The sequence below is a fragment of the Phaenicophaeus curvirostris genome, chromosome 15 (assembly GCF_032191515.1).
Source record: "Phaenicophaeus curvirostris isolate KB17595 chromosome 15, BPBGC_Pcur_1.0, whole genome shotgun sequence".
Lineage (NCBI taxonomy): Eukaryota > Metazoa > Chordata > Aves > Cuculiformes > Cuculidae > Phaenicophaeus > Phaenicophaeus curvirostris.
The window spans coordinates 2031194-2051431 of NC_091406.1; the positions used below are offsets into that span (position 1 = coordinate 2031194).

The 20238-nt window shown below is 47.6% G+C and overlaps 1 protein-coding gene and 1 long non-coding RNA gene across 4 annotated transcripts in view; one reads left to right on the plus strand and one right to left on the minus strand.

Annotated features, from left to right (window-relative positions):
- The window catches only part of FNIP1 (folliculin interacting protein 1), a 65983-nt gene extending 59522 nt beyond the window's left edge, over window positions 1–6461 (plus strand). For all 3 annotated transcript variants that reach the window (XM_069869366.1, XM_069869368.1, XM_069869367.1), the window contains 4 exons: window positions 338–506; window positions 1640–1837; window positions 2236–2351; window positions 3296–6461. In XM_069869366.1, coding sequence (XP_069725467.1) covers window positions 338–506; window positions 1640–1837; window positions 2236–2351; window positions 3296–3374 — 562 coding nt within the window. In that variant the 3' untranslated portion in view covers window positions 3375–6461. The remainder of the gene's footprint in view (window positions 1–337; window positions 507–1639; window positions 1838–2235; window positions 2352–3295) is intronic.
- Window positions 6462–10570: 4109 nt separating this feature from the next.
- LOC138727157 (uncharacterized) lies at window positions 10571–19703 on the minus strand. Its single transcript, XR_011338530.1, has 3 exons — window positions 19615–19703; window positions 18259–18356; window positions 10571–11207 (listed from the first exon to the last, which is right to left on the minus strand). It is a non-coding gene; the product is annotated as an uncharacterized lncRNA (long non-coding RNA).
- Between the last annotated feature and the right edge of the window lie 535 nt (window positions 19704–20238).

Consider the following 20238-nt stretch of genomic DNA (forward strand, 5'->3'; position numbering starts at 1 on the left):
AGCCTAAAAGAGATAGAGCCTCTTCTCATGTCACATGTCGGGAGGAATGCAGCCGAACTTGGCATCAGTGCTTGGAAAAGAGTCTCTCGAGCTTGCTGGTTGTTAAGAATACAGAGAGAGATCAGTGGTCTGGAAAAAAATATGAATTGTGCATTGTGATCTTGGCTTGTAGCTTTTACTTCCATGATGCTCTGACTGCAAAAGCTGACTTGAAACTTTCATCTTAAAAAGTTCTTGAATGGCAGTGAGAAGAGAGAGGACAAATGTGAGAATGCAACCTCTCTGGAAGCTGCATGTGGTGTTTACTGTTGTCCATCTCTTTGTGCCTTTCTTGCAGGTCAAAATTAGTTGAAGTGAACTCTGTCCAGCCCAGTATTGCCAATTTTGGAAGATCCTTACTAGGTGGCTACTGTTCGTCTTACGTCCCTGACTTTGTTTTGCAAGGAATAGGAAGTGATGAAAAGCTGAGGCACTGTTTGGTGTCAGATTTGTCTCACGCTGTGCAGGTAATTAAGCTATATTTGGTAAATGTATTTGTCACAGTAGGGAAAGGCAAATGTTTTTGAATGTACAAACCTGCTGGAAGCAGAAATATTTACTGTCGCAGCTCTGCTCAGGTTTCTCCAGTCCCAAGTCACCAATTTTTTCTCCTCTCTCGATTAACGTATCTGAAAAACGTGGTCATTTCACTTCAAATCTGGAGCACAACAGCTCAGGCTCCCGTGGAAGCGAGCTGCAAGGCTCCTGCCCTTGGGAAGATGGATCTCTCTCCTCAGCCGTGGAGAAATCGTCTCCTGCAGACGCGGCAGCGCGCTGGTGTTGTGTGCCCTCAGGATGGAGCAGTGTTAACCAGGGCCAGATGCTGAGGTTGCTGTGCATCTTTTCTCGGGCACGGAGTCTCACTGCAGTGCAAAAACTCCCTTTGCTCCCCCAGGACACCTTCTCTTGCCATGCGCATCAAACCAATGCTGCCTGTGGGGCAGAACGTGTCCTCCCCAGTGAAGCCATCAGGAACGCCGAGTGTTTTGGAGACATTACGCATTTTTCAGGATTATACTCAAAGTATCCAATAGTGCCAGCTTTTCTGGGAAAAGAGACCCCACAATAACACAAGGGTTCTGAGGGGCGTGGGGTTCCAAATACTCTGTTCTGAAAACCTCCGTGGCTTTAGGCTTGGCAGGGATGGAGGAGGGAGGCGCAGGCTGGGTTCTGACTCCCTCTGCTGGCCCTCCCACAGCGGGAAACCAGTAACACTGGGAATGAACCCAGCCTGGTTAACGCAGCCATGTTGAACAGCGTGCTGCAGTTTTGGTACTTTCCATTTTAAGCATTCAAAATACACTCTAGATGAGGAAGAACTCCTGAGAGCAACTATCAGAAGATTTCATTGTCAGCCAGTGACACCCTTGCAAGCCTGGAAGGAAATGTAAACAGCAACTGTCCTAAGACTGTGCCTTGCTTACAGTAGAGCTCTGTTTTTAATAGATGGAATGCAATTCTCAACCCCCTGTTACTGTGTTTGAGAGGAAGCGGTGTCTGGGACGCTATCCCTGCTATCCAGGATGGTGATGTGGTGTGGAACCACTGTTGTCGTTTGATATTCTCAGGTATTCTCAGGCTATTCATTTTTTGTTCCTAGCATCCTGTTCTGGATGAGCCGATCGCAGAAGCCGTCTGCATTATTGCAGACACGGACAAGTGGACGGTGCAAGTGGCCAGTAGCCAGAGAAGGGTGATTGATAATAAGCTGGGAAAAGAAGTGCTAGTCTCCAGTCTCGTCTCCAACCTGCTCCATTCCACTCTTCAGCTTTACAAGCATAATTTATCTCCAAACTTTGTGAGTATGAATGACAATCGCGAGGGCGATGTCTTTAAAACATCCTGTCACCTTGTAGTTTAAAGAGGGTGCAAAGTTCTGCTTAGTTCAGCTGTAGCCACAGTTTTAGTAGCCAGGGCATTCTCTGATGTAGCTTTTTGGGCTGTCTAAATGCTGCTCTTTAATCAAGACAACTGTCTCATTAATTCTGATTTACCATGCAATCAAAGGCTTCTGCTCAAAAGTGAGAGTCTTGCGAGTGAAGAAAAATTTGCTGATGTCTTATTAATTATTCACCCAGACATGTTCACAGAAAAGGCAGCAGGCGGATGGGGTCTGGGCTGTTTCGCTGTGAGGGGGGTGTGCTTTGGATCTAGCGCTGTCTTGTCCCTGACACAACGTCTGCCTTTGTGCTCTAGTGTGTTATGCACCTGGAAGATCGGCTGCAGGAGCTGTACTTCAAAAGCAAGATGCTGTCCGAGTATCTCAAGGGCCAGATGAGAGTTCACGTCAAGGAGCTGGGCGTGGTGCTGGGGTACGATCACAAACTTCCTCCGAGTAGTGCTGCCTCGTGTTTCATGGTACCAAAGCCTCTGTCCGGGATTGTCCTAAGCACCGCAAAATGGATTCCTAAATGGGACTGGAACCGTAGTGTGGCATAAATCACTCGTGGCCACGGGTTTCTCCTTACCTATTGCTTGATCCTGAGGACCCCCCAGCCTTTCCCTTTTCCCTCTGGGCAGGAAGATGGGCTCAGCACTGCAGAGCTTGTCAGACTCTTCCTTAGTTGGGCTTTCATCGCTGAGCAGCGTGGGGCACCTGATTCCTCCAGGCTTCCTTTCCCTACATGGCAGAAACCACCCTCTGTGTCGTGTAAGGCACATAATACCTCTCTGTGGGTGTGGGGCACGGGCAGAGAAGCTATTTCAGGGGTGTTTATAGGAAGGCTTTGAATGTCGTTTGATGCAGAGGAGCACGGGGAAGGCGCACGGAGCAGGCGTGCAGCGGGGGAGCAGCTGCAGCGGGGCGAGGTGCAGCGCGATGCCAGGGCTCCCTTGGCAGCTGCAGCAGTAGTTTAGCCCAGTCCTTTGCTCCTGTGCTTTGTCCCAGCTATCGCTTCCTTTCCTTCGAGGGTAGGACGGAATCTGCTGTTCCGATTCCTTCCATCTGCTGTCTCACCAGTTTGTTGGCTCTGTGGAAAAATCCCAAAGCCGGGCAGGCCGGAGCTAAGGCAGCGCTGCGGGCGCTGAGCTGTCGCTCCTCAGGCGCGTCTGCAGGGGATGGAGGAGCAGCTGCGCGGCCGGAGCCTGTAACCCAGCTGGCAGCGCTGCGTCAGGAGCGCAGTTGGCTTCAGTTCTCCTTGAGGAAGGGCCTGTACACAAACACTTGGGTGCAGCAGGCAGTGTGGCCGCTGACGCACGCGTTAAGGCCAGCCATGTTTTGGGGTGGATTAAATGGGACTCTTCTGCTTCCTTTCAGGATTGAATCCAGCGACCTCCCTTTGCTGGCAGCTGTAGCAAGCACTCACTCTCCGTACGTTGCCCAGATTCTACTTTAAAATGCCAGAGGCCACAGACGTTGCCTTTTTTCCCCTCTGGAAACAAAGTGGAAGAGGACTTGTTCTGGCTCCTTTCTCTTTGGAGCAACTACAACAAACTGCTTGTTGAGCTGCAGCTCCTCCGTATCTGACTGCCCGTTATGGAAACAGTCGGAGACTTTTCCTCTCCCACTCGGTCATTTATAAAGAAAGGAAAAACGAAAAAACAGTAAGCCCATATTTCAACCACAGAAAAGCAAATATTTTAGCGAAAAGCTGAAGATCTGAATTTTTTACCCATTTCTGCCACAGAGGCTGACTGTAATTTATACTGGGGAGCGCAAGGAAGAACTGCTTCGAGAACTATGGGATGCTGTCGCCTATCATAAATGTAACAGGAGAAAGCAGCGGTGTCTTCAGACCAGCATGTGCTGATGAGGATCTTGTTCCAATCTGTAATTCTCAAGCTGCAATGATCTGTAAACAACTTCTACTTTTTCATGTCATAGTCAGATTCTGGATTCTCCCAGAACAGGGGCTCGGAAGGCTGGGTTGTAAAAAGCTCATTAATGACACTCAGCTCCAAAATTTATTTATGATCTTTCTCCTGGGGAGAGGGAATAGCAGGAGGCGGAAGGGGGGACAGGGAGGAGGAGGCCAGCAGATGATCCTTGGCCAGAGGTTGTAACCAGTATTAAATGTTTATAATGTTTAACTGTTGCTTTATACTAAGTGATGCTTTTCTTCCACAACATAATCAAAACGTTAAGGCCCCCACACCTAAAGAGAATGTTGGCTGAAAGTTCTCTGTGGGTCCCTGGAAGGACGTGACTATTACCTCTAACTTTTTTATGGTCTGTGATGGTCTGGCAGCACCGTTTTCTTTTGACAGCAGTCAGTCAGCCATGGGAATAACGAACTAACATCATCGTACCAAAGCACTGGGGAAAAACCAATCAGACTCTGACCCTTGATTGCTCAGGTAACGGATTGATCTATTTTTTAAAACCATTCTATGAAAAATGAACATTGATAACTCCAGAGTATTGAAATATGAGGAATATTTTTGACAAACAGACAAATATTTTTGACAAACAGAGTCATGCAGATGACTCTGATCCCTTTTCTACTCACACGTGTAGTTACCAGCAGCAACTGCTGTTTGTTTTATTCTCGGTGTTTCTCCTCAGCTCGGCCATCGCAGTTTTGTCGTTGTATGTACAGCAGCAGCACGAAAGATGGACCCGACGGGTGTAAGCGATGTAAATATGCAGTGGGAGGTGGGTTGTGTTTGAAAAGGCTCTACTACCTCAGTTTAACTGGACACTTCATTATAGGCTTTTCTTTGCGTGTTTGTCCTAGCAGCCAATTAATGTTGCTGAGTTTTAGGTTCTGTTTCCATGGGTTACGCTCGGTGTACGGCTTGTCCGCAGAAGCAGGAGACGCGTGTTCACGTGGTTGCTGAGCTCTATAAACAGTTCTATAAATATGCTGTTCTGTAATCATCTTTTCAGCACGCCTGCTATTGTTGTTTGCAGAGTTATTTTAAATACGAATCTATTTTAACCATTTGATAAACTTGAAAACAATAGGAGGGATACTTGCCCCACTGCTGTCGGTGACAAAACTCTCCTCCCTTCCTTCGCTGGGGCCAGGATTTCACCCAGGGCGTATTTAAAACCTGTAACGTCAGAGGCTGTTCCAGCGTGGATCGACAGGGCAGACCCACACCCCTTCCCGTGCAGGACTGAGTCTTCGTTAGAAAGGGAACCAAACATTCATGTAGGCAAGTGTCAGTGGAAACTTGTTTATGAAATCTTGCGCTGGCTGCTGTGGGGAAGGACCTTGTGTTTAATCTGTGAGCTAAGGGTATGTTTCTCCCCTGTTCTTCTAAACGCCTTCCTTCGCCACACACTTAGGTTACATCTGGCTTTTGGAAGGAGCGCAAACCATAGGGGCCCAGTTGTGTAAACACATTTTTAATGAAATATAGGATTGAGCTCAGAATATGAATTTTTAACTCTTTGATGCATTATGTAGCCACTTGTCATGATTTCGAACGTAATGCATAGATTTGCAGTTGTAACCCAGTGATGTTAGCCTTGCCAGGTGCTGGCCTTGTGGCTCCTGTTTGAGGAACCCGAGGGTGCGCTCCTGCCCCTGCCTCTGCGGAGGTTCCCTGTGTGGGTTCAGCCGTAGCACGTGCCCGGGGAGCTGGGGAGCCCCGCTCCGTAATCCTGGCGCCTCCCAGCACTCGTAGCGCGTCCCTGCAGGAAAACACGATGTCCTCCTCCACTTAACCACGATTAGATGAGTTGTGGGTATTGCTTTGAGATGGACTTGACTGTTGAGAAAGGCCCTTGTGGAGCTTGAAATGCGTGTTAACTGGAGGAGAATGTGGTGGTGTGCTGGCACCTTCTCTGCTGCCTTCTGCCAGACGCCACCTGGTGACATCGCTGTCATGGTGGGATGAGTCAGGCACGGGTGAAGCGGCCCCGGACGCAGCCTCCTCGCCAGCCGGTGCTGGTCTTGGGCACGGGGCACCCTCTCCAGCAGCGTTTATTGCCAGAGGCACCCCGGGTCCCCACCATGGGCTGTTGCTCTGTGAGCACCTGACCCCTGTCGTACAGTGTCTGGCTGTTAAATAGCACAAAAAGGGATCTTTTACATCCACTATAGCATCAACTTCTAAACAGCATCACAATTTGGATACAAAACTAATGTTTGGTTTCTCTTCTCTGCTATTACCAGTCTCCATTAACGTGTCTTAATTTCCTGGCTGCAAACAAAGTGTACTAGGTACGCAAAATGAGCGAATTTGGGTTTGTTGCAATTGGGAAAGACTGGGCTGCTAAGAACAAAAAAAAATACTTAAAGGATTTTACACCTTGCGTATGTTTTCCCTATTAGTTATTACAACTGTTTTATGACTATTTTTTGCTTTCTCTAAATTATTTAGACAGTGGTACTTGTAAAATGCTGGGTAAAATGTACATACTTGTTCTCTCTTCTGGTTTTGTATATATTTCCCAAGATGTGCACTTGTATTATAATAACCATTCCCAATTTTAGGGGAAATTTGTGCAATAAATACAATATGTCAGTTTACTTCTGCTACACCTCGTGTCCATTTTTTATACGTGTAGTGTGAGGGTGTTGGTGAGCGTGTAAAGCGGAACCATCTCAAGCCTGACATCTCCCCATCTCCGCTCCCATCCCTCTTGGGCCGTGCTTCCCGGTGCTCAGAAGCACTGCAGCCATTTCATTTGGGGTCTCTTGAGGAACTGGTCAAATTTCTAATAGGAATTTCTCTGTGAACTTGCTGTCCCTTCAGCTGGGAATGTCGTTGGCCCAAAAAAGCAGCAGTAGGAGGGGAAGCTGGTGCTGAGCATCAGGACCGATGCTGGGCTTTGCGGGACCAGCCAGGGCTGAGCCTGGGGAGGTGCAGAGTGAGCAGCATCATGACCGGGCTCCGGCAGAAGCTGTGGCTGGGGACGGTGAGTGTTTGTGGGCGCTGCAGAGGCTGCGGCGGGACCTGCTGTCCATGATGGTCCCTTGTGTGTCCCTGCTCTAAAAGGGCTGTTGGACCTCCCGCAGGGCCCCTTGGGCTGGGGCTCCGCTGGCAAAATGCCCCTCCGGGGGGCAGAGAATTCCGTGTTCCTGGAGTGGGTGGTGGCAGGTGCCCTCAGGAGGGGGGGCACGGGAGCAGTGATCACCCATCTCTCTGCCGGTGCTTGGCAAGGCAGGACACCAGCAGTGAATCCGCAGTGTGTTTGGGGTGCTGAGGGGCACGGGTTAGTGATTGATAGGAATGGTTGGACTCAGTGATCCTGCGGGTCCTTTCCAACCTAGTGATTCTGTGATCACTGCAGCATCCAGAAAACGCTGATGCCAAAGCCAAGAACTGATTTCTTTAAATCTCCAGCGAGACTGGCACGGAGCATTTGTTAGCCAGTATTTTTTTATGCTACTCCTTTTCTTTAGTTCCCTTAATTTTCCTGAAACAAAGAGGAAAACCAATTCACTCTTGCTGAGGCAAAGGTGGGGAAGCGAGCCACAGGCATCCGAGTATCACAGAGTCTTTCATCCCTTGTGTGATTACCAGGGGGGCTGTGGAAGAGGAGAGGATTACTTTCCCTGCAGCTTAGTGCCAAGTAACCAGAGGAGGATTTCTGGAGCCACAGGGTGGGAAGCAGCTCCCTGTGTCACTGTCGGCTGCCCAGAGCTCCAAAACCACTCACTGCTGAACCGCTGCCGCTTTCCTCTCTCTCTGCAACTGGGATAGAAACATTTATCACTAAAAATAGCGGCCTTGTAGCTGGAGTTACAAATGCGCGGACACCCCGGAGATTCACAGGTCTTCTGAGTCTGTTTACGCCCAAATCAACGCCTGTTCTTTGTGCTGCAGAGTGCACATCGCGTTCCAGCCACCCCCTCCTGTTTTTCCTGGGCTGCTGGAGCAGTCCCAGGCTTCGCGCCCACCTGCCCATCTTTCCTGCTGTGCCTGTGGACAACAACATCAGCTTCACTGTTTCTGCAGGCAAAACTAAATACACCAGCGCTCGGGCTTTTGAGAAGAGTTGCAGGCGCTCGCTGGGGATGCCACGTTCCTGGAATTGGTGCTTTTCAGCTTTGACACTCAAAGAACCTCAAGTTCAAATCCTAGCAGGATCTACGCAGGCTTTTAGAGCAGAACCTGGTTCCCCAGCAATGTGGGCTTTGCTTTGAGACCTCTCCTGGCAGAGGAGCTGAAAGGTAACTTGGCTGTGCCCCATGTGCCCTGTGCCTCCCTGGAAGGGGTGGTGAATGCTCCCTGTCTCTGGGGTCAGCGAGAAGGAACAGGGGTGTCCCCCATCCTGCCCCAATGCAGGGCTGCGAACTCCATGGCTGTGGTGACACCAGAGCCCCCCAGCCAGCAGAGCAGGGGTCGCCTGCTGACTCTACACGGTCCCTAACAGCAAAACCTTGTTCTAAATCCATCTCCTCCAGGTTTCAGCTGCGCTGCGCCGGCTTTGCCAGAGCCATTGCAGAGCCCTTGCAGGACGCACAGCTTGCTCACAGCAAGGTCCTGACAGAAAGTGCCAATGAGGAGCTTCCCACAGAGCCTGGATCCCCGCGGGAATCGGCGTGGCTGTCAGAGCTGCGCTGTGGCTCTTCTTTACCCTGAGGGACCGCTGCTGGGCAGCATTTTCTGCCAGGGCAACGTCTGCTGGCCATCCTGCAAGGCTGGACGCATCGCACGGCCTCTGGGAATGAATGGCTTCATGTGGGCCCTCGTGGCACCCACCTGGGTCTCGCGCAGGTCCTCTGCTCCCTTACAGCCCATCTCCTGGGAAGCACAGTAGCAGGAGGAAGCGTTACTCCCATTTCTTTGTTTGTCTTCATTATCAAAAATATTTGTACAGCAGCACAATTTGGTTTCTAATTTGCCTGTTCCAGCTGTTTGTTCCCAGCTGGAGCTGAAGACATCTGCTCCGAGGATGGGGAGTCACCGCCTGAGCTCCTGCCTTCGGCTGCGCTCCCGAGGACAGAGCACGGAGAGCATGGAGAGCTCTAAATGCCGATCACTGGTAATGACTGTGCAGAAGGAAAAGGTGCAGAAGTAAGAGGTGATAGTCAGGACCCTGTCCTGTGGTTTGAGACCTCACTGCAGAAGGAAAGGTGACCTGGGGAACGTCACAAGTGTTGGTGGTGAGGCACCCGGCAGCTCCTCCTGCGCTGCTGGCAGCGTGGAGGCCCTGCACGGCTGCCTCTGCCACAAGATCACATCTCCCAACCACGGTGAGCCGCAGCACGGCCACATGGGCTCCTGCCCCACACCGTGACGTTAATACATCAGCCGAGCAGAGCGTGTGGTCACTTCCTCTGCCTGGTACCTGTTGCTCAAAGCCCCTGTGGGTTTGAGCAATGCCCAGCATGACCAGGCTGTGGGCAGGGCAGCTTCTGCCCGTGCATCCGGCCCATCAGCCCCACGGGGCTGAACAACCGGCCCCGGTGGTTTGCAGGGTGAGCCCAGCCACGCGGCTTCTTCACACTGGGGCTCAAGTGTCCCAGCCCTGCCGCGGGCGCTCAGTGCTGTTTCCAGGCCAGGTTTCCAGCCCAGCTCGGTTCTGGAGCCTTGCAGTACAACCCACCAGGTGTTCGGATGTTCAACCACCACTGAGGCGAGGAACCATGGCTCCTGGGCAGAGCTGTGGGCAGCACGGTGGAGCTCCACTGCTGTTTGGCACCAATGAGGCTTCCTGGACCGGCCCGTGGGTCCTTATCGCAGCACCCCAAAAGAAGTATTTAGGCTGTAGGTTGGTCCTGGATTTCAAAAGCAGCCCGGGAGATAAGTGGATGCCTGTTCCTTGTGACACAGCAGTTCTGCTAGTGACCCTGGCAGGGAGAGGAGCCCCCAGTTTGGGTGCTGGTGCGGGTGGCAGAAGGGGAACGTCCTGCCCTGGCTCATCTTTTTCCCATTACAAAATCAGACCCCTGCGTGAACGAGAGGGAGCCGCTTCCTCTGACGCAGGGGACCAGGGAAGCCCTGCGGTGCCACTGCTGGGGACGTCCCTGGCCATCCCCAGGTTTTAGCCCTTAAAGATGTTGTTCAATGTTGGGGTTTTTTTTCCAATTTCATCTATCCCGTGCTTTCCAAACCACTGAAAGAGTGAAACTTTCTCCAACCACGGTGTCTTTGGCTGCTTTTACTGTTCAGTAACCAGAGCATCTGCTTAATCTGGAATCTGCTTTTTCTTCTTCATTGACTTCTTAGTGTGAGGTTTGGTGCCTCTGGTGGGACAGACCCAGCTTTTTTTATTAAAGAAAATCCCTGAGGGGGAGTGGGGAGCTGCAGTGATGTCCTGAGCTGGGTTGCAGTTGTGATAAGCAGGGCTACTCTTGTTGGAGTTTGTACCAACCTGTTCATGGAAAACAAATGTTTTCCTTGAGCGGCAGAGAAAATGAAACCTGTGTTTCTCATGGCAGTGCATATCGCTGGGTTGAAAAAGATGGGTGAGAGCACTTCTTTGAGAACTGAGCATCTTACTTCCTAATGGCATATTGTTTGAGTTTTCTTGGCTAATAGAATGAATTTCTAGTGTTTCCACTGATGTCACCAAAAGAAAAGTGGTTTATAAATGGCCCAGGGCCAGCACAGAAAGTAGTGGTGAGAGTGCACAGAGGCAAAGCTGCAGCCTGTATTAGGGGTGACCATGGTAAGTCCCTTGGTCGGCGCCCGGCGCTGATATTGCACCACTGGTGGGACCTCTCCTGAGCAAACATCCGCCTTTTAAAGGCTCTGGTGTGGGGATTGCAAAAGGTCGTTACGCTATGAAGGTGTTTACAAGCAGTGACTTTTGGGAAGGGGGTACAAATGGGTTTGTGCACTTGATTTTCCTGCCATAGACACTTTTTGCTTTGGAGAACATCAATGCATTTGAAAAGACGACATTCAGCAATTCTTCTATAATTACTTCAAAATTACAGACACGAGCAAATTATATTTTTCAATAGCTTCTTGAGTGCACTGAATCCTAAGAAATTAACCACCAAATTTTCAAGGAGTGGATTTATTAACAGCAGCTGTAACTAGAAATCTCGTTTAATTTTGATCACTACCAAAACAGCAGAAAGAAGAAGGGCTCCTGTTCCCAAATATTAACAACATGACTGATAAAATTTGCAGGAGATATTCTCGGTGAACAGGATAATTACAGCTGTGTTGCTTGTGCTGCAATAATTAATGATTGTGTGGTTTATTCTCCAAGCTTGTTTTTCTTGTACAGCTCCAACAGTTTAAGTAAAGGTCTTGCTCTCCTTCATTTCATGTGATGTTGTTCCGAGGCTGCTGAGGCTGTAAAAGCCATCCGCCTGCAGGCAAAATTATTTTTGAAAATACAGTTTAAATCTGCGAACCATTTTTAAAATTATAGGTTAGGGAAAAGCAGACCCTTCCCATGGAAACGGATACAGTTTTTTAAGAACCGTAGGCTTGAATTGATTTAGTATTAAAACAAAGGGCGCTGCCCTGGGCTGGTGAGAGCCCCCGCGGCTCCTGGCAACAGCAGCTCTTCACAGCAAGGAATTCAGAGTCCCTTTTCTAGGGTGAAAATAATCCTTAACTTAAACACAACTTCTCAGAGATGATGACTGTCACATCTCTCTCTGTTTTCCCCAGGCTTGCTCGCGGGTTCTGGCATCTCCCTCTGTGTCGTGGAAGCAGCACAAGCAGCAGCTCGGCAGGAGCCCACGCAGGCTCAGGTATCAGGCTGAGAAACATGGGGTGAATTCCCTCTTTTTCAGGACGTGCACAACAGAAGCCGTTTTAGAGGCAGTGTCTTCCATCAGCCGTGTCTGTCCTCGGCCTAAAGTCACTTATAGTCAAAGCATGTGCTCATTAAGTGTTTCTAATTAATTTGTGATTCTGCTATTCCCTGCTCAGGCTGTCAGCTCCAGAGGCAGCTGAGCATCAGGACTGGAGCATGTGGCAGTCTTGCTATCTCGGGGAGGAAAACGCTTGCCAAAAGAATTGTAACCCCTCCTTGCCCAGTGCAACCAACAGTTTCAGCTGCAGGACCACCCTGTCTGGTGGGCTGTGTGAGAGTCACTGTACCTTCACACTGGTGTTCTCTCTAGCACCCATCTCTGCTTGTGATCAACCAGTGCCAGCTACTGGCCAGGCCCCAGGAGATGCCTTTGCAACTGCTGGTGACTCCCATCCATGACACAGGCTTCTGCTGAGCCCTGCTCTCTTATTTCTCATTGTAGTACTCTCACTGCCGCTTTTGGTTGCTGATTCTTTACAATCCATGTGCACATCCTTCTTTTAGACCACAACTGGAAAAAACCTCTGGGGTGGTTCCTGTTACTTCAAAGTCTTCTTAACTGCAAGCTTGCAAACTGTTTCCATTTCTCTTGGTAACTTGCAGCACATTTTGAAGACGCTCCTGGAGACAGGATCACGTAGAGTTCACAGAACAGCTACAGCTATGGTGATTGTTGATATAAAAGAAAATGTTTCTACTGCAAAGGCAATTCTGCCTTGCAGAAAGACAGCAGCAAACCCAGCTGCTTAAGTGCAACGCAGATTTCTATGGAAAGAATCCGCTCACTGGCCAGAGCTCTGAGAAAAATACTAGTTACTAAAACAGCTTGGAAATTAAGGTGTTGAGATATCTGCTGGTACCATCTGTGGCTTTTAGCATGGTGGTACAGCACTGAGCATTCCTAATGGCATTGAGGGGAGCATGGCACTGGGAGGGCAGCTTATTCGCGACATGTCCAAATACAGTGAGGTTGGACAATCATTTTATATGCAGTTATTTAAAATATTATTTCCTTTACAAGATTGTTCTTGGTGTCACAGTGTTTCTGGAAGTCAGCGTGCATGGGCTCTTTATCAGGGAATGCAGGGATAGGATGAGGGGGAACGGTCTGAAGCTGAAAGAGGGGAGATGGAGATGAGATCTTAGGAAGAAATGTTTTGCTGTGGGGGTAGGGAGGCCCTGGCCCAAGTTGCCCAGAGCAGGGGTGGCTGCCCCATCCCTGGAGGGGTTCAAGGCCAGGTTGGATGGGGCTTGGAGCCCCTGATCCAGTGGGAGGTGTCCCTGCCCATGGCAAGGGTGGCACTGGATGGGCTTCAAGGCCCCTTCTAACCCAAACCATTCTATGATTCATTCTATGATTCCTACAGGCCAGGCAGGTTTCGGCATGAGTTTTGCTGTGTTCCCCCTTCTAACAGCAACAGCAAATACATTTCCAGGCACGGCTCTGCCGCTACCCTGACAGGAGCGCCCATCGCCTCCTCAGGATTTCAGATGGGGAAATGCCTGCATCTCATCTTTCCCTGAGGTGGTATGCAACACCTTAAAACCTAAAGAGATTGCTTCTGCTTCAATATCAACACTGTTGTCTAACCTAATAGATCTTTTCTTGATTTTTAACTTGACAGTATCATGGGGAGAAACCAAAAAAAGCAGCCCATTCTGCTCTGATCAAGAGAAATTACTTCCATGCGGGTAAGTGATTGGAGGTAAATGATATTTGCGTATTTCGGTGGCATCCGGTTTTATTGGGCGGTGCACTGAGCCATGCACTTGATAACTTGCATCACCATCTGATTCATATGATCATCTGATGCTCATCTAGCTGCTGTTCTGCTTTGCTCCCTACAAGTTACAGTAAAGGAAATTCTTCCTGTGTTTCACACACAATGTTTCCTTTCATTCAAGCAAGGCTGTGAATAGTTTAGCTTTTAGCGTTTAGAAAACCCAGCCGGTACAATCATCTCCTTGAAAAGCACAGGATGGAGCTTACCTCCATCTTACGCACTTCCCCCCCCACACGCTGTATGTGCTCCAGGAGCTGCTGTGCGTTGGGGTAAGATCCCTGTTAGGAGTTGCTGCAGAGCCTTGGGGTGGGATGAGAGGGTTTGCAATGAGGGTCCCTCCCCACTTTGTGTGCCGAAAGTGAGCAGGTCTTCCAGCAGGAGTCTAGCTCTATGCACTGGCTCTTGCCGGTGCTGTACCTGCAGCTCCTGCTCTGCACCTAGAGAGGTTATTCCTTTCGGGTTCCACACTCTAATCCCTCCCTTGCAACTGAGGAAGTACAGCTGGCATCCCTGGGTGTCTCAGCTTTTTGATACTTGAAGGTAAAAGAGAGTCTGGTGGTGTCTCAGCAGAAGCATCTTGGCCGTCCGCTGCAGGAGAGCTTCTGGGCTGTGGGAAATAGCCACCGCAGGCTCTGGGACACTGCTGTGAATCAACATCCCCTGCCATTGCCTCTACTGTGATACAGAATCAGTGTGACATTATCAAGGCCAGGGCCTCTTGGAGGAGGGGAGGAAGGGAGGAAAACCACACTGTGTTGAAGAAGAATCATCTGCAGATCTTTTTAAAGTTAAAAATAGACAGGATTTTGTCTGCAGGAGACAGTTTGTTCTGTTATGCTGCTGACATCATGTGAGCATGCTGTACGCTTCTGCATTTGAAGACTAAATCCAACATGCTGAAAACAGGAACTTTCAGGATATTCTGCATGCCTGAGATTTAATGGTTTCAGCGAGCTGCCTGATATCATCTCATCCATATGGTTGTGCCTGGGTGGGGGAACTAAACATCTCATTAGATCTGTAGGGTCATTAAGAGCCAGAGAACAGATCATAAGGAATAATAAGGATACATGTCATCGTGTGAAGACAGATGATAAAAGCAACCGCCTCTGACACCAAGTGCTTCAATGTGAGGGGACCTGATTTCGCAGTGTGCAGGAGCTGAGCACTAGCTAATTCACTAATGTCAGCAGCAGCTGTTTCTACACCCTTCATCAGAAAAATCAGACTGACAGCGTTGAAATGTGACTAAAACAAGAGGACGATAGAGGGAATTTTGGCCTACATAACTTTGCAATGAGTTCACCGAGCATTCCTGGCTTCCAGGCCTGAACCGAGTCTGCTAAACCATGCAACATTTCTTCATAATCAAATTATAGCTTACAGACGCACACAGAGACACAAACACACAGACACCTCTCTTCCTACAAACAGGCAGAATAGATGCACGCAGTGGAAAGCTGATGTGGTGCTGGCTGAATTGCTGCTCTGGTCTTGGCTGTGATAGCAATGCTCATGGTTCAAAGTACCCTGACACTGACGCCAGCAGCAAGAAAATGGTAAGAATTGGAAATCTTCCCCAGCCTTGGTCTTGAGTCAAATGCTGTAATGGTTCTCGTGGGATTTCACATATAAGTAGCATGTATTTGATTGCCTAAAGCAGAGAAATAGCTTGCCAGGCGTTTACTCACAATTTCTTAATCGAGTTGATTGCCAATGAAGAAAGAGTCTAGACCATTGGCCTGTTATTCGGCAGCAGAGAGGCTGTTTATTATTTTTCCACATGCTCAGAGAATTACTCCATTTACTTAAAAAAGAGGGAGGACTGAAATCCTATTTACTCTAATTTTTATCGTATTTAAACTGGCTCCTCTCTGTAGGCATGCCGTGTTCTTTTACAAGCTGAACATCGTCGGCCAAAGTGTTGTCCACCTCCAAATGTCAAAGATACACAGAATGGTAACACTGAGTTATGCAAGTGTTTGGCTTTTTGCCTCTGAAAATAGCAACTCAGTAGAAAAATACAAATAGCATCGCATGTTCTCTCTGGGTTATAACAGGTCACAGTCACAAAATCCTCACTGTTTGTGAGATCGTCTTGTAACACAACTTGTACAACTTTAAGCGGACCCTAAACATTAACGGAAGAGGCATTTGATGTTTGGAATAAGATGCATTGAACTGCTTGCTGTTGCCAGATTACTGGTGGGGAGTTTCCCATGGCAAAAACATTCTTTATTTATGTTGGGTTTTTTTTAAAGCCTTCATCTTTATTTATGCCCAGCCCATTCTTTACCCCTCTTCCCTATCTAAGGTTGTTCAGCATGAGGTTTCCTACACAAATGATGAAAAATCTTTCAGCTGAAGTTTCAGACCGATTATAACAACAAAGAAAATGCAAATGGGGCAGGCCCTAGGCTCCAGATTGCCTCCTGTCAAGGCTGGTTTCCACCTCCCGCCATCCCCCCATCTTTAATTTGTTCAGGCTCGAGCTTGGACATCTGTATACTGTTGCTTGATACCTCCCGTATCTAGACAGGTCCATATGCTCTTTCAGCTTTTGCCAACAAAGCACTGGGGCTGGAATCAAATATCTGTAGTAAAAATGAAATGGCAGAAGACAGACAAACTATTGGATAAAAGACCCTGTTCCGTTGTGAGTATTTGTCCGCTTGGGGCAAGAACTTCTGGCTTTGAGCAAACAGGCTGGTTTTATTTTACATGCTATTTTCCAACAGTTTTGACTGGTTTTGTCAGTTCTTACTTTGTTTTGACAGACACTTTCGATAATGTTGTATCCCACACCTCGCCTGGGGCAGCATGGATGCTCGGGTGACTTGGCAGGAGTCCTTTCACTCCTGATCCCACTGACGCATGTTTGACAGCGCTCAGCAATTCAGCAGCAGGCGCGGGATGGGCACACAGCTGTTCATTACTTCAGTCACACCTTTCAAGCCATGCGCCAGCCGGCAAGGGAGAGGAATGCCCTTGTCAATACGTGTCTTTTAAATTTGGACACAGAGGGGAGACAAAGTAGATGAGAACATGCATATAAGTGTAAGGGGACAGCTAGTGCTCCTTCAATATAGTTAGCGTTCACTGGTCTCACTGGCAACTTTCAGAGAATCTGTATTAATACATGTCTTTGTTTTCATAGGAACCTTTCTAAATGAATAGCAAATAACCTAATTCACTGTTTGCTTTAGCAGATTGCTCTTAACTTGGGAAGTAGGACTCCAGAAGTGATATGGTGCATGACTGGCCTGGCATTACTTAATGTGACGGCCTGTGTGAGGTGTTCCTAATCCGCTATGCATCCTCAAGCATAAAATAGTTGTTATTTCAGAATTTCCACCTGTCCCCCGTGAAGCCTTTCCCATCAAGTGGCCTCAGTGGAGAGATGTTCCATTCAGCAGGGAGCTCAGACATAGGAAATGGTTAATGTCCCCACGCCAGAGCCATGATTCAGTCCTCCAGAGCAGCTGGGGCTTGTCATCCCCCTCTCTTTGCATGTTAATATAGCATTAAGACTGTTCAATCTTAAGGCTCGCTGTATTCGCAGTGCATTCACACCAGCACTCAGCACATTAGAGACCATCCAAGATGTGTGACAGGAATACGAAAAGCAAGGAGAATCAGAAAATCACCACCGAAGGTAAAGCGTAAGTAGAGAAAGCATGGTATCCCCAAATTTAAATGTTGGTAAGCTTCCCATTTGTTTCAGTTGTGTTGATTAAGGCTGAAAAATAAGGGTTTGACTGTCACTATGTTCTCTGTAACTGCTTGTGTGGACATGGCTGTCTAGCTTTACCCTTCAGCAAAAATCTGTCTGCGGAAGGATAGCCAGGCCAGTCTTGAGTTAAAGAGAACAAAGATGGGGTTCAGTTTTAAAGCTGTTATTATTATACAGCAAAAAGATAAAGACTTCACAGTTCTCACGCGTCATTTCTATATCTTACCGCTATCCTTTGCACTGAAGCTCTAGGAATATGCACAGTGGGGAACTTTGCCTCAGAAGGAGCACAGTTAGTGGTACAATACAAAATGACCCTTCATCCTCACTTTTGATTGTGCAAAAGTAATTTGATATTACACGTTGTCTGGGACATGATATCAGAAATCGAAATTTTGAGCTGCAAAATGCTGTTTTGGAGAGGAGAGCAGTGTTCTGACGTAGGTATCTGAGCAGTGCTGTGCTACTTGCAAAAACATTGACTTTCCTGCAAAAGGTGCTCTTGCACAAAATTAGGAATTATCGCTTTGCCTGCCCCATCCCACACACTTTTACTGAGCCGCCACAAACACGTTTGCCTTGGGAAGTCAGTCATCAGAAAAAGCATATATAGTAAAACAGTCTGGAGAGACTCTTCCCAGAAGAACGGATGATGGGTTCTGGGTGATCCCAGAACATTTTGTTTTCTTCTAGTCAGGCAGAGAATTAGTTCCTTGCGGTGTGTTAACCACATACTTAGCTGGCAGTTGCTGCCAATGATGTGAATGAGTCTCTGAAGGGGAATTTTTTCCCGAAGCTAAGAAATCAAAACCAGTAGCCTAACAGCCGTATCAGAGAACAAGAGGAAGGAAATTGCCAGGCTGTAATAAAACTCACGGGAACAAGAAATACATAGAATACATAAAAATACATGTAAAAACTTTTCAATGTATGATGACTGTGTATTTTTCCCACTGGGAGAGGTGAGGAAGTTGAGTTTTACCCTGAAGAATCTGGGATGTGTGCATGGTGGTGAAAGGTGTGAGATTAAAAGACATCTTTGGGTGTGTCAGTGGACCAGAACAATTGAAGGAACATACCAGGAGGAGGAGGAGATGCACTTCGTCAATTAGCTGATCTTCTCAAATTCACGGATGTTTGAAGCAGAAATGTTTAACCTCCTGAGACAGCAACTCATCTGTATAAATAGCAAGACACCTTCAATTCCTATATGTAAGACTACAGATATTGTTATTTTTCAGTACATAAAAACCTATGGGATAAGCAATGATGCTTTGTTCAGGCAAAGTGATACAATCCAGACAAAAAGGAAGCAAATTTTCCCCTCAGCACAGACAATAGGCATCCTGCTTGACCACATCCTTTAATCCCAGCTGTGAAATTACTCACTTGTGAAAGCTTCTTAATTGTATTTAACTAGGTAGGCTTTACCATATGGAGACATAGGCTGTACCCCAGTAAGCAGTTAGGATCATGACACTCATTTCCATGGTTGTCCATCTATTCAGGAAAATAAATTTGACAGCTAAAAAAGCCACTGGAATAATTGCAACTATTAGAGCCATCACCTACCCAAATTCAGGTATTTTTGGAGTGAGGAAAGTCTTGTTTCACGGGTCATTTGAGCCAAGCAATTAAATCGGAGTAGCAGCTTTTGTTCCTCTCCAACACCTCTCTACTGTACTGCTAGAAGTGTATCTGCTGTCACTCACAGTACGCAAGATAATTTGTGTGCCAGCGAAAAAAAGAATTCCTCGGCTACTAATTTTATTCCTGAGTGTACACTTCTGCATTACATTTATTGCAGGAATGCTGAACAGCTGGAATAAGTGTGGAAGGAGTTAACTACTGAAAAGATGGGGTTAGGATTTAAATTATTACAGATCCATGAGAAGTGTTGTAGCACAGATTTCAGTCATGTTTTTATTCTAGTCTCCCTTTTTTCCCAGCCACCTGCACTTGGGGTGTATTGACTAATCTTTTACACCATCTTTAGCTATAAACTGAGATGATAAAGAAAAATGAACTTGATCTGCTATTACATCTTTGGTAAAAAAAAAAAGGAAGCATGAAGGGGAAAATAAGAAAGGATTAATAAAGATTAATCCTTAATAAAGAAGGATTCATGCTTCAGCTCTTTTCCACTTGCTTCCTCTTGGTTACTCAAGAGAACTTTTTATCTCCAGATTGTTGGTTTGGGTTCCTGGCAGGGAATCTCAGAAGATTCCCACACCACTGGAAATAATATTTTATGTACTGAACTTGAAAAAGGATAATGTGTTCTGCCAAACAACTTGTACAAACTTCTGACCTTTGGAACGATAATAGACGCGGTATTTGGAAATGTTAATTTTACCACAGAAGCTCAAATTGAAGTAAAAAGAAAAAAAAAAACAGTCTTGATAGACTTTACAGGACTGAAACTGTGTCCTTACCTGACTGTGATTTTTGAGAGCATCTTCTTATGTGTCTCTAGTGGTAGCAGTGCAGTGATTTCTGTGCCATTACGAACTGTTGGGTTTGGGATCTGGGTTATCTCCTCCACCGTTGCCAAGCCGGCAGCGGTACCCGGCACAGGAAAGGCTACAGCTGAGGGAATGTCAAATTTTGTCGGATTTTTCTTTGAGGGAAACGCTATAAATATTATAAAACAACTTGGAATGGCCAATAAAGGCCTTCAGACTTACAAAGACAATTGTGCTGTAAAGGGCAAGTGGTGAGGAGAACGGGAAGGAATAGCTGGAGAAAGGGAAGAAACAAAAGTGCTCTTGTTTGTTAGGAAGGAAAGATTAAAAAAAAGGACAAACACAAGTTGTGTGCCTGCATAGCTTTGATCTCATACACTTGCAAAACTGGACTTGGGATGAGGAAGGAAATCTTCCGAGGAGTGTTTTAGAGAGGGCTGCCTCCCGTTGTCCTGAGGGGCCGTCACTGCTGGAAGCAGCCCTTGGGAAGGCTTGGGAGCCAGCCCAGGGACGCTTTGCACAACCCCCCGCAAGGTCTGCGCAGAGCAGCTGCTTTTCACTTCAGGTCGATGCCCAATTAGGGGCCTTCCCACC